The sequence below is a fragment of the Cherax quadricarinatus genome, chromosome 82 (genome assembly GCF_038502225.1).
Source record: "Cherax quadricarinatus isolate ZL_2023a chromosome 82, ASM3850222v1, whole genome shotgun sequence".
Classification (NCBI taxonomy): Eukaryota; Metazoa; Arthropoda; class Malacostraca; order Decapoda; family Parastacidae; genus Cherax; species Cherax quadricarinatus.
Window position 1 is genome coordinate 5,482,762 of NC_091373.1, and position 13,506 is coordinate 5,496,267.

At 38.3% G+C, this 13,506-nt stretch overlaps 1 protein-coding gene across 1 annotated transcript in view; it reads left to right on the top strand.

Annotated features, from left to right (window-relative positions):
* Window positions 1–13,506, top strand: part of LOC128702866 (RNA-binding protein 33) — a 58,961-nt gene that overhangs the window by 15,169 nt on the left and 30,286 nt on the right. The window contains exons 6-9 of the mRNA XM_053797322.2: window positions 9,113–9,319; window positions 9,522–9,713; window positions 11,725–12,432; window positions 13,443–13,506. The exon at window positions 13,443–13,506 is cut by the window's right edge and continues 192 nt beyond it. Of these exons, the coding sequence (XP_053653297.1) occupies window positions 9,113–9,319; window positions 9,522–9,713; window positions 11,725–12,432; window positions 13,443–13,506 (1,171 nt within the window). The remainder of the gene's footprint in view (window positions 1–9,112; window positions 9,320–9,521; window positions 9,714–11,724; window positions 12,433–13,442) is intronic.

The following is a 13,506-nucleotide window of genomic DNA, read 5'->3' on the forward strand; positions in this document are numbered from 1 at the left end:
TTAGAAATGTTTTGACTATTTCTTTCCTACACAGTGGGACTTGATAAGCTGTTGGAGTGTGAGCAGGGTAATGTTTTGTGAAGGGATTCAATGAAAAAAGATTAGCCAGATTTGAGTCTGAGGTGTCTCCTGGTGTCACAAAATTTCCAAAAAAGAAAAAAACAACAAGAGGAAAATATTTTTTCTTATGAAATGATAGATAATCTTTTCCCGATTGTAATGACATTAAAAGAACGAAATTTGATGGAAAACTGACGGAATTACGCTCTCGCGAAGTTAGCGACCTCAACGATATTTATGAATTGGTGATTTCGCCCACTTTGAACCCTATTTTCGGCTAATTCCATTGTTCCAGTCGACCAAACTCATAGCTATTTCTTTAGAACTCTATTTTTTCTATCAATTGAATGCAAGAGACTGCCCATTTACCAATTTCAAATACCTAATAATGTGGTCAGAAATTTGCAATTTGGCCAATTTCAGGAAAATTAAAAAATATGACAATTTCAAAATAGGGTCTAGAATGAACAATGCAGAAATTCCTGGCTCTAAAATAACATTTTCTTTGTTCATCAGTCATGTTTCCAGGCCCCTCTGATATTACTCTTGCTTTCTATTTTGAATTTTTATTCAAACAAAAAATAGAAGATTTACTGTTATGCAGACTACTGTAATATTGTAATAATTGTATAAATCATGTCAACCCATTCATGACTGCATACTAGAATGGCTACTTGGACATTTATTGGAAAATGACATCATTTGTTTACTTTTGAACATCGGCAAAAATCAGACATTTCCCATACTTTGAGCTCCATATCAAGGTTCTTTTCTTAGTAAAACCAATCAAAATCACCACTATTTCTATATGTTTTCCATTCTATCAAATGAGACCAAGAAAATGAGAATACAACCATAAATACTGTACGAAAATAGACCACAAATTCGGCATTTTAATTAAAAAAATGGTCATTTTTTTTATAAGGTGCACACTAACTACACAGACCAATTCTCTCACATGTGGGCCTACCAGCTTTCTCCTGCTTGATTTGAAGCCGCTAGAATTTATGAGTATATATATACGTCAAAAATGGTGGCTCATGAGACGTATATATACGACCAAAACAGTCAAAGGGTTAAAGAGGAGGGGTTTGGGATATTTCCTGTTTGGAGTGACATGAACTGTTACATCTGTGTACCTCTGCAAAGACAGTGATTATGTGTGAATGATGGTGAAAGTGTTTTGTTTTTGGGTCACCCTGCCTTAGTGGGAGACGGTCAGCATGTTAAAAAAAAAGAAAAGCGGGACTTGACTAATTAGGTATCCCTGCTTAGGTGGAAAATGAATTGATTTCACAGTTTAGTTTTCCTTCTCACTGCTATTGATTTCCATATGGTGACTTGAAGTTTTTTTTTTTAATTTAAACTTGTTAGAGCATATCTTTTTAATACTGTATATTATAAAAGTTCATATTGTGCTTTGGAATTTTATCCCCTTAGAAGACAATTTAAATTTTTTTTTTTTTTTATTTTTTTTAGTTCCTCTTTTACACTGATCTGCTTTTACCAAGATTAAAGCATTGTATAGGGTTTTGGGTAGATTTTAGAGGAAAAACCATTATTGCAGATTTTAAAGGGATGCCATAGTGACACTAAAGTATCCAGGAAAAGGAAATACAGCGGACCCACAGTTAATGCCTTTAATCTGTTCCAGAGAGCCAGCCTTTAACTGATTTAACCTTTAACCGAATTAATTTTCCCCATAAGAAATAATGGAAATCCAGTTAATCCGTATTAACCCTTTCAGGGTTTCCGACGTACTAATACGGCTTACGCACCAGGGTTATTGACGTACTAGAACGCCTAAATTCTAGCACCTTCAAATCTAGTGAGAGAAAGCTGGTAGGCCTACATATGAAAGAATGGGTCTATGTGGTCAGTGTGCACAGTATAAAAGAAATCCTGCAGCACACAGTGCGTAATGAAAAAAAAAAAACTTTGACCGTGTTTTTGGATTAAGACAGCGAATTTGCACTATTTTCGTATGGTATTTATGGTTGTATTCTAGTTTTCCATGTCTCATTTTATAGAATGGAAGACATTTTACAGAAATTGAGATGATTTTGATTGGTTCAAAGTAGCAGAAATGTTCGATTTTTACCAAAGTTCAAAAGTAAACAAATCATGCCAAGCGTCCAATACACGTCAACTGGTGAGTCTAATATTCTTTCACCAGTGCGCTGATATTATTTATACCATTTCTACACTAATGCAGTAGTCTGCATAACAGTAAATCTTTTATTTTTTGTGAGAATAAAAATTCAAAGTGGAAAGCAAAAGAAATGTAAGAGGGGCCTGGGGACATGACTAACGAACAGAGAACTTGTTACTTTAGTGCCAGGAATGTCTGTCTTGTTTATTCTGGACCCTATTTGGAAATTGGCATCTTCTGAAATTTGTGTGAAATTTTCAAAATTGCCAATTTCTAACCACTTTACTGGATAGTTGAAATTGGTAAATGGGTGGTTTCTTGTACTCATTTGATAGAAAAAATGGAGTTCTAAAAAAATAAATATGATTTTTGTCGACTAGTACACAGGAATTGGCCGAAAATAGGGCTCAAAGTGGGCGAAATTGCTGATGCATAAACATCGTCGAGACCGCTAACTTCACGAGAGCATAATTTCGTAAGTTTTCCATCAAATTTCATACTTTTGGTGTCATTATGATCGGGAAAAGATTCTCTTATCATTTCATAAGAAAAAAAAAAGAATTTTTTTCTGGAAAATTTTTGACCCTGAGAACAAGTTTAGGAGAGGGCCTCTTGACCCTGAAAGGGTTAAACAAAAATCATTTTTTTTTTTACATGAAATATACATTCCCTCTACACAGAAAACAATGATACATGAAGAATAAAACAATAATAACATCAAACTTACTTTTATTGTGGACTTGTTGATGAGTGATGAGATGGGAGAAGGGCAGAGGATGAAGGTGTTCTATTGTTTGGAAGGGGAATCCCCTTCCATAAAGACTTCAGGTAACAAGACCTTTTCTGGCTTGTGTCCTAGGAGTGCCTTTTCCTCCTGAGTAACGTAGGTCCTGTTTGGCATTTTCTTCCTAAACAGGCCTGTTTCGTCACAATTGAACACATGTTGGGGTTTTAAGTTTTCAGCCTCTATGTACCCCTTAATCTTTTCAGGGTTGGTGCCGTACTAGTACGGCTTGCACGCTAGGGTTGGTGCCATACTAGTACGCATAAATTCTAGCGCCTTCAAATCTAGCGAGAGAAAGCTGGTATACCTACATATGAAAGAATGGGTCTATGTGGTCAGTGTGCACAGTATAAAAAAAAAATTCTGCAGCACACAGTGCATAATGAGAAAAAAAACTCCGACAGTGTTTTTGGTTTAAAACAGCGACTTTGCAGTGTATTTTCATATGCTATTTATGGTTGTATTCTAGTTTTCCTGGTCTCATTTTATAGAATGGAAGACACATTACAAAAATTGAGATGATTTTGATTGGTTTCACAATGAAAAGTACCTTGAAATTGAGTTCAAAGTATCAGAAATGTTCGATTTTTGCCCAAGTTCAAAAGTAAACAAATTATGCCATCCGTCCAATACACATCAACTGGTGAGTATAGTATTCTTTCACAAGTGCGCTGATATTATTTATACCATTTCTACACTAATGCAGTAGTCTGCATAACAGTAAATCTTCTATTTTTTGTGAGAGTAAAAATTCAAAGTGAAAAGTAAAAGAAATATAACAGAGGACTGGGGACATGACTAATGAATGGAGGAAATGTTATTTTAGTGCCAGGAACGTCTGTCATGTTTTTTCTGGACCCTATTTGGAAATTGGCATCTATTGAAATTTGTGTGAAATTGGCAAAATTGCCAATTTCTGACCACTTTATTGGATAGTTGAAATCGGTAAATGGGTAGTTTATTGTGCTCATTCGATAGAAAAAAATGGAGTTCTAGCAAAATAAATATGATTTTTGTCGCCTGGTACATTGGAATTGGCCGAAAATAGGGCTCAAATTGGGCAAAATTGCCGATGCGTATGCATCGTCGAGACCGCTAACTTCACGAGAGCATAATTCGTAGGTTTTCCATCGAATTTCATACTTTTGGTGTCATTATGATCGGGAAAAGATTCTCTCTCATTTCATAAGATTTTTTTTTTTTTTCGAAAAAATTCTGACCCTGAGAACAAGTTTAGGAGAGGGCCTGCCGACCCTGAAAGGGTTAAAGTCCTGCACATATTTTTGAGCCGCTTTTTTTGTCAGAACTGGTAGCCTCACCATGCTTATCATACCATACCACCATCACAGCCACTACCACCCTCTACCACCATTGCTACCCCCCCTACCACCCTCTACCACCATCACTACCACCCTCTATCACCATTACTACCACCCTCTACCACCATCACTACCACCCTCTACCACCATCACTACCACCCTCTACCACCATTACTACCACCATCACTACCACCATCACTACCACCATCACTACCACCCTCACTACCACCCTCACTACCACCCTCACTACCACCCTCACTACCACCCTCACTACCACCCTCACTACCACCCTCACTACCACCCTCACTACCACCCTCTACCACCATCACTACCACCCTCTACAACCACCACTTTTGTATTTTTCTAAAAACTTTTTCTTAAATTATGTATGTCTCACATTCTTTACTATAGGGCTGGCACTAGAAGCTTTCTTGGGGCCTATGGTGGCTTATTTAGCAGTTACAAGCACCAAAAACAATGGAATAATACAAAATATATCGCATGTACACGTGGAATTGTCCTCACTGGCTTTGTAAACAATGGCACACTGGCTGGTACACGGAGTGAGTGGCTGGGCCCACTGGTGCTGTGCCGACACGTCACTACGAAAGCTCCTAACCAAGTTTTTAGGTGTTATCCAAGCCAATTTTTTTATGCCAAAGCGAGGCGTTATCCGATTTTGGTGTTATCTGATGCAGGCGTTAACTGAGGGTCCACTGTACAAATAATGGGGAAGGAGGAAAAATAAGTTAACATAACAAGAGCCTTACATAGGTCATAGGTATTGTATCAGTCTGTCAGCCAGTAGCTCATTATGCATAGTAAAATAGAATATAACATTAATATTTATTTCTTTTTTTTTTAACAAGTCGGCCATCTCCCGAGGCAGGGTGACCCAAAAAAGAAAGAAAATCCTTAAAAAGAAAATACAGGTCTCCCTCAACATTCACGGTTTCAGCTTTCGCGGGCTTCATACATTCGCGAATTCCCAACCGCCAAATTCCCAGCCACCAAATTCCCAGCCGCCAATTCAAGTTTCCCGCCACCTGCAAGTCCCTACTACCCTCCCTCCGACCCCCGCAACTGGCAGCCAGCCCTCCCACCACTCAGTGTGGTGAGTGTTTTGTTTGTTCATTATTTGCTATTAAACTACAGTATAAATAATGTAAACCCATTCATGACTGCATATTGGAATGGCTATTCGTACAGGTATTAGACGGTGACATCATGTGTTTACTCTTGAACACAGCAAAGAATCAAACATTTCTGCTACTGCTAATAATAGCAATAGTAATAATAATAATAATAATAATAATAAATACGATATAATTGAAGAAGGAAGTTGTACAAAAATACGAGGGAGTGGTTGACACATCGTCAGTGTGGCTTTGTGCTGGAGTGAGCATTAGTCTCCGTGCTCTTCCGAACATTTCACAATAATTCATTGTGTTTGGTGCTTGTAGATTGAGTGCGACTGGAGTGGTAGAGGCAGCGATTGAGGCAGCGATTGAGGCAGCTGTTGAGGCAGCTGTTGAGGCAGCTGTTGAGGCAGCTGTTGAGGCAGCTGTTGAGGCAGCGATTGAGGCAGCTGTTGAGGCAGCGATTGAGGTAGTGGTTGAAGCAGCTGTTGAGGCAGCTGTTGAGGCAGCGATTGAGGCAGTGGTTGAGGCAGCTGTTGAGGCAGCTGTTGAGGCAGCTGTTGAGGCAGCTGTTGAGGCAGCTGTTGAGGCAGCGATTGAGGCAGTGGTTGAGGCAGCTGTTGAGGCAGCGATTGAGGCAGTGGTTGAGGCAGCAATTGAGGCAGTGGGTGAGGCAGTGGTTGAGGCAGCTGTTGAGGCAACGATTGAGGCAGCTGTTGAGGCAGCGATTGAGGCAGCGATTGAGGCAGTGGGTGAGGCAGCTGTTGAGGCAGCGATTGAGGCAGTGGGTGAGGCAGCTGTTGAGGAAGCGATTGAGGCAGTGGGTGAGGCAGCTGTTGAGGCAGTGGTTGAGGCAGCTGTTGAGGCAGCGATTGAGGCAGTGGGTGAGGCAGCTGTTGAGGCAGTGGTTGAGGCAGCTGTTGAGGCAGAGATTGAGGCAGCTGTTGAGGCAGCTGTTGAGGCAGCGATTGAGGCAGTGGGTGAGGCAGCTGTTGAGGCAGTGGTATTTAATAACATACATGCTATTAATAATAATAATACATGTTATGCAGGGAGACTAATGCTCACTCCAGCATAAACAAAGCCATACTGACGATGTGTCAACCACTCCCTCGTATTTTTGTACAATTTCCTTCTTCAATTATATCGTATTATTATTATTATTATTATTATTATTATTATTATTATTATTATTATTATTATTATTACTATTGTTATTATTAGCAGTAGCAGAAATGTTTGATTCTTTGCTGTGTTCAAGAGTAAACACATGATGTCACTGTCCAATACCTGTCCGAATAGCCATTCCAATATGCAGTCATGAATGGGTTTACATTATTTATACTGTAGTTTAATAGCAAATAATGAACAAACAAAACACTCACCACACTGAGTGGTGGGAGGGCTGGCTGCCAGTTGCGGGGGTCGGAGGGAGGTTAGTAGGGACTCGCAGTGGTTGAGGAAGTGGTGGAGGCATTGGTGGAGGCATTGGTGGAGGCAGTGGTGGAGGCAGTGGTGGAGTCTGGTATTTAATAACATACATGTTATTAAAGCATTTTTTTTTTTTTTCAACAAGTCGGCCGTCTCCAACCGAGGCAGGGTGACCCAAAAAAGAAAGAAAATCCCCAAAAAGAAAATACTTTCATCATCATTCAACACTTTCACCACACTCGCACATTATCACTGTTTTTGCAGAGGTGCTCAGAATACAACAGTTTAGAAGCATACACATATAAAGATACACAACATATCCCTCCAAACTGCCAATATCCCAAACCCCTACTTTAAAGTGCAGGCATTGTACTTCCCATTTCCAGGACTCAAGTCCAGCTATATGAAAATACAGTAACCGGTTTCCCTGAATCCCTTCACTAAATATTACCCTGCTCACACTCCAACAGATCGTCAGGTCCCAAGTACCATTCGTCTCCATTCACTCCTATCTGACACGCTCACGCACGCTTGCTGGAAGTCCAAGCCCCTTGCCCACAAAACCTCCTTTACCCCCTCTCTCCAACCCTTTCGAGGACGACCCCTATCCCGCCTTCCTTCCCCTATAGATTTATATGCTTTCCATGTCATTCTACTTTGATCCATTCTCTCTAAATGACCAAACCACCTCAACAACCCCTCTTCTGCCCTCTGACTAATACTTTTATTAACTCCACACCTTTTCCTAATTTCCACACTCCGAATTTTCTGCATAATATTTACACCACACATTGCCCTTAAACAGGACATCTCCACTGCCTCCAACTGTCTCCTCGCTGCTGCATTTACCACCCAAGCTTCACACCCATATAAGAGTGTTGGTACTACTATACTTTCATACAGTCCCTTCTTTGCCTCCATAGATAACGTTTTTTGACTCCACATATACCTCAACGCACCACTCACCTTTTTTCCCTCATCAGTTCTATGATTAACCTCATCCTTCATAAATCCATCCGCCGACACGTCAACTCCCAAGTATCTGAAAACATTCACTTCTTCCATACTCCTCCTCCCCAATTTGATATCCAATTTTTCTTTATCTAAATCATTTGACACCCTCATCACCTTACTCTTTTCTATGTTCACTTTCAACTTTCTACCTTTACACACATTCCCAAACTCATCCACTAACCTTTGCAATTTTTCTTTAGAATCTCCCATAAGCACAGTATCATCAGCAAAAAGTAACTGTGTCAATTCCCATTTTGAATTTTATTCCCCAAAATTTAATCCCACAACTCTCCCGAACACCCTAGCATTTACTTCCTTTACAACCCCATCTATAAATATATTAAACAACCATGGTGACATTACACATCCCTGTCTAAGACCTACTTTTACCAGGAAGTAGTCTCCCTCTGTTCTACACACCCTAACCTGAGCCTCACTATCCTCATAAAAACTCTTTACAGCATTTAATAACTTACCACCTATTCCATATACTTGCAACATCTGCCACATTGCTCCTCTATCCACTCTATCATATGCCTTTTCTAAATCCATAAATGCAATAAAAACTTCCCTACCTTTATCTAAATACTGTTCACGTATATGCTTCAATGTAAACACTTGATCTACACATCCCCTACCCACTCTGAAACCTCCTTGCTCATCCGCAATCCTACATTCTGTCTTACCTCTAATTCTTTCAATTATAACCCTACCGTACACTTTTCCTGGTATACTCAGTATATATTTAGTACAATTTACGATGTTTTTATGTATTTTATTATTGTTCATGGTTCAACAAGTTAAGGAAGCAGTATTGTATTATATTTCCCTACAATATATTGGGGCACCAAACATTCACGGTTTTTCAACATTCGCGAGGCTCTTGATCCCCTAACCCTCGCGAATGTTGAGGGAGACCTGTACTTTCATTATTATTAAACACTTTCACCTCACTCATACATATAATCACTGTCTTTGCAGAGGCACTCAAATATGACAGTTTAGAAGTCGCTCCAAACTGTCAATATCCCAGACCCCTGCTTTACAGTACAGGCATTGTACTTCCCACTTCCAGAACTCAAGTCCGGCTAAATCTATAATAACCGGTTTCCCTGAATGGTTGTTAATTGTTTTGCTAGTTTTTTGTGTGTTAAATCTTAGTTGTTGTTAAATCCTATGATTTACCATAATATGTATTTATACTTTCTTGCAGATCCACCCTTGGGATTGTCCACCACTTATTCTGAACCCACAGATGAGAATGTCGCAGCCCAATATGCCTATTCCCAGAAATGGACCGCCTATGATGACTCGACCACAGCTACCTATGGTGACCCTACCTGGGACAATGCAACGAGGACCAACTCCTCAGCTGAATAATCCTAATTTTCCACCGTTTCCTAATAGAAGTGGCTCACAGGTTATTATTATAATTGTTTGCATAAATCTGTATTTAGTAAATTATTTCCTAGAGAAATTTTTGCCTTTCTTGTATAGTTGACTAATGTGGAATATTACCCAGTTATTTCAGTACTATAATAATTGTACACTTAAATTCATAGATTTTTTTTTTAAGTGGAGATAGTGATGAAAAATATTTAATACATTTCTTCTGTTAACAGTGGAGTACAGGAATCGTTCCCTATGGGGCTGGTGCAATACTTTCGCAATTGGTGAGTGGGGCTCAGCTGCCACCACAAGAAGATTTACGAACCTCTCTCAAAAGGCGTTCAGGTGGGGATCCCACCGACATAAGTCCCCCTAAGCACTTGAGGATGATTCCAAATCATGTCAACACACAACATTCAGTGGCTGTAAGTTTAATGGATTATTATTTGCCTCTAAAGAAATCTGCTTTACACAGGTTGCATGGAAAGTTATAATGCCAGCAAGAGTAAGACTTTTTTTTTATGGTTAGGTTATGTACACAAAGCAATATAACACTTGCCACTGAAGTTAATACTTGGTTGAATTTCCCTTGCACTTCAAGCAGTCTTTAATCTTTTTAGAAACACTGTCATGTCAGTTTTGAAGGGTGGTAGGTGACAATGAAGCAAAGATGTCTCATAATAGCTGCTTCAAGTTTTGGGATGGATGATGTCATGGTCCTTTTGGCAGCATTTCATAAATGGCCACAAATTTTCTATTGGGTTTAGGTTTGGGTTATTACCTGGCCAGTCATTTAATCTTGATTGAAGTGGAGAGGTAATTTTGAATTGTTTAGTCCTGAAGCCTTGATCAATCTGAAGTAGAGGAACTAAAAGTGACATGCAACAGATGTGTCATAGGAGGCAGGGCTCACTACCAGGCCTAATAGCCCATGCTAAGCAGGTCTCTCTAAGATCTAACCCTTCTTACATAAGAACATGCTGATAAATTCTTGAGCAATAAAATTTTCATAGATATCCTTAACCCTTTCAGGGCCCAGATCTGAAATTTGTCCACAGGGTCCAAGAATTTTAAAAAAAGAATTTTTATTTTTTCTTATGAAATGGTAGAGAATCTTGTTCTGAAGGTAATAAAACAAAAAGTACAAAATTTGATGGAAAATTGACGAAATTATGCTCTCGCGAATTTGGCTGCATCAACGATGTTTATGCATCGGCAATTTTGCCTACTTTGACTCCCATTTTAGGCCAATTACAGTATTCCAGTCGATGAAATTCTTAGCTATTTTGCTAGTATTACTTTTATTTTATCAATTGAGCATAAGAAACTGCCCAAGTAACTATTTCAACTACCTAATAAAGTGATCGGAAATTGGTAATTTGACCAATTTCATGCAAAATTCAAAATATTCCAATTTCAAAATAGGGTCCAGAATAAGGAATGCAGGCATTCCTGGCACTAAAATCACATTTCCTCTGTTTATTAGTTACTTTTCCAGGCTTTACAAATGAATTCCATTTTGATGTTTTATTCACATAATGAATTTTTATTCACACCAAAAAATAGAAGATGTACTGTTATGCATTATTATAATAATTGTATGAATAATATCAGCACATTCATGAACGCACATTAGATCCACCAGCTGATGTGTATTGGATGCGTGATGTGATTTGTTTACTCTTGAACATCAGCAAAAATCGAACATTTCCGCTATTTTGATCTCAGTTTCAAATCATTTTCAGTACTAAAACCAAGAAAATAATTTCTGTTTCTGTAATATATCATCCATTCTATCAAATGAGACCAAGAAACTGCAAGTACAACCATAAAAATCATACAAAAATATGCTGTTTTAATAAAAATGTGGTCTCAGTTTTTTCTCATTATGCACTGCATGCTTCAGGATTTGTTTTATGTGGTACACACTTACCACATAGATGCATTCTCTCATATCTAAGCCCAAATTTACCACTCACAGCTTATCTGAGTGAGCTGAGTTCATGGCGTAGAACTACGGCTTGGGCCCAGGCTTCTAAGCCATAGAACTGTGGGATGGACCCTCAAAGGCTTATTATCAAATACCTTTGTGTTACCATTTCGGACAAGTAAATATATCAAGAAGATAAATATGACAATTGCAGTTTTTGGGTATCTTTATTGCCAAAACGTTTCACTTGCAATAGATACTTAAATGTTGCACATACATTTTATTCATCCACTTGTCAATCAGTCTTGTATACCATTGATATAACAATACTTGCCACATACAGCAACACTATATCTATTGCCATGGACCATCCTCCTCTTCTAAGTGGACTTGGCTTCACAATGCTTCAACATTATTCTTAGCATACACAGATTAGCTTTTCTTGTTTAGCTGTATAACAATAACATTCAGTTGTTAGTATTTACAAATTGACCTTTTATTTTCAGAGAAAAAAGCTTCATGGTGCATTGAATAGGCAGCGAGGTGGACTGTTAAAAAAGGGCCCCATTTCTAGTAGGCTGTCTATGCCTGGTACCAATAACAATCCTAATTTGACAACTATCCAAACAGTGGACATCACTCCTGTTCAAAAGCAAAACCAAGTAAACAATCCACAGCAGAATCAAAGAAACCAGCATCAAAACCAGGGACTCCAACAACAAAACCAGGGACACCAGCAGCAAAACCAGGGACACCAGCAACAAAATCAAGGATATCAGCAACAAAATCAAGGACACCAGCAACAAAACCAAGGATATCAGCAACAAAATCAAGGACACCTGCAACAAAACCAGGGAAATCAGCAACAAAACCAGGGAAATCAGCCACAAAACCAAGGACACCAGCAACAAAATGTGGGAAATAAACAGCAGCAGCAGAATCAGAATCTAGGAAATAAGATTCGGCAAAACCAAGGAAGCCAACAACACAATTTAGGAAATAGACTGCAACAAAATCAAGGGAATAAGCAGCAGCAGCAGCAACAGAACCAAGGAAATAAACAGCTACAAAATCAAGGAAATGTCCAGCAAAAAGCTCAAGGAAATAAACAACCACCAAATCAAGGAAATAAACAGCAACAAATTCTAGGAAACAAGGAGGCAAATGCATCTGCCAGAGAGCCAGTTAAACAAGCAAAACCATTTGAAAAAGTAGTAAGTAGAAGGTTCTTGGTATCATAAGTACACTAATACAGTTGGCCAAAAAAATATTTGCATGGGGTGTCTAATTTTCATATATCAGACACTTTATCTTTTATTATTATTATTATTATTATTATTATTATTATTATTATTATTATTATTATTACATACCACCCGTCTCCCACTGAGGCAGGGTGACCCAAAAAAGAAGAAACAAAAGATTCGCTTCTTTTTACATTCACTAATTTATACAGGAGGAGGAGTTACTAGCCCCTTGATCCTGGCATTTTAGTTACCTCTTACGATATGTATGTCTTATATGGGAAGGATTCTTCTCTACTTTCCCATGGAGTTGCCTTAATTATATTCAGATGAAAAAATGAGTGGGAGGATGTTAGATAGGAGTGAATGCAGACAAATGGTTTTTGGGACCTGACAAGCTGTTGGAGTGAAAGCAGGGTAATATTTTGTGAAGGGAACTTTAAAGTCATGCACTTTAAAAGAGGGGTTTGGGATATTGGCAGTTTGGAGGGACATCTAAACTGTCATATCTGAGCACCTCTGCAATAACATCAATTATGTATGAGTGATGAAAGTTATTTCTTTATTTTTAAGTTTTTCTTTTTGGGTTGCCCTGCCATGGTGGGAAATGGCTGACATGTTAAAAAAAAAAGTCTGAACTAGAGATTTTGTTGTAATTTTTTAATGAGAGAGTTCATTTTAAATTCAAGATCTTTAAATGTATTCTCTCGTTAAAAAAAACTATAGAAGTTCTCCAAATACAAATTTAAATTAAGATCTGCTAAAGAGGATCCCAGAAGAGGGTTGAAATATACAGATCAAATAACATCCTGTGTTTCTGTCTCCATGTTGGTTATTATTGAGCATTGACAAGTGTTCATTACACTTTAGTTTTTCATGTATGTCCATGCATGTATAGTAATCTGTACTGAGTTTACATATGTAAGAAATGATGTTTTTTCAAACTATTTTTGACTTTACCTTTGTAATATATTTTCCAGAAAATCCTAGATCCTAGTGAAGATAGTGAATATCAACGAAAGATGCTTCAGCAAAAGCAGCTAA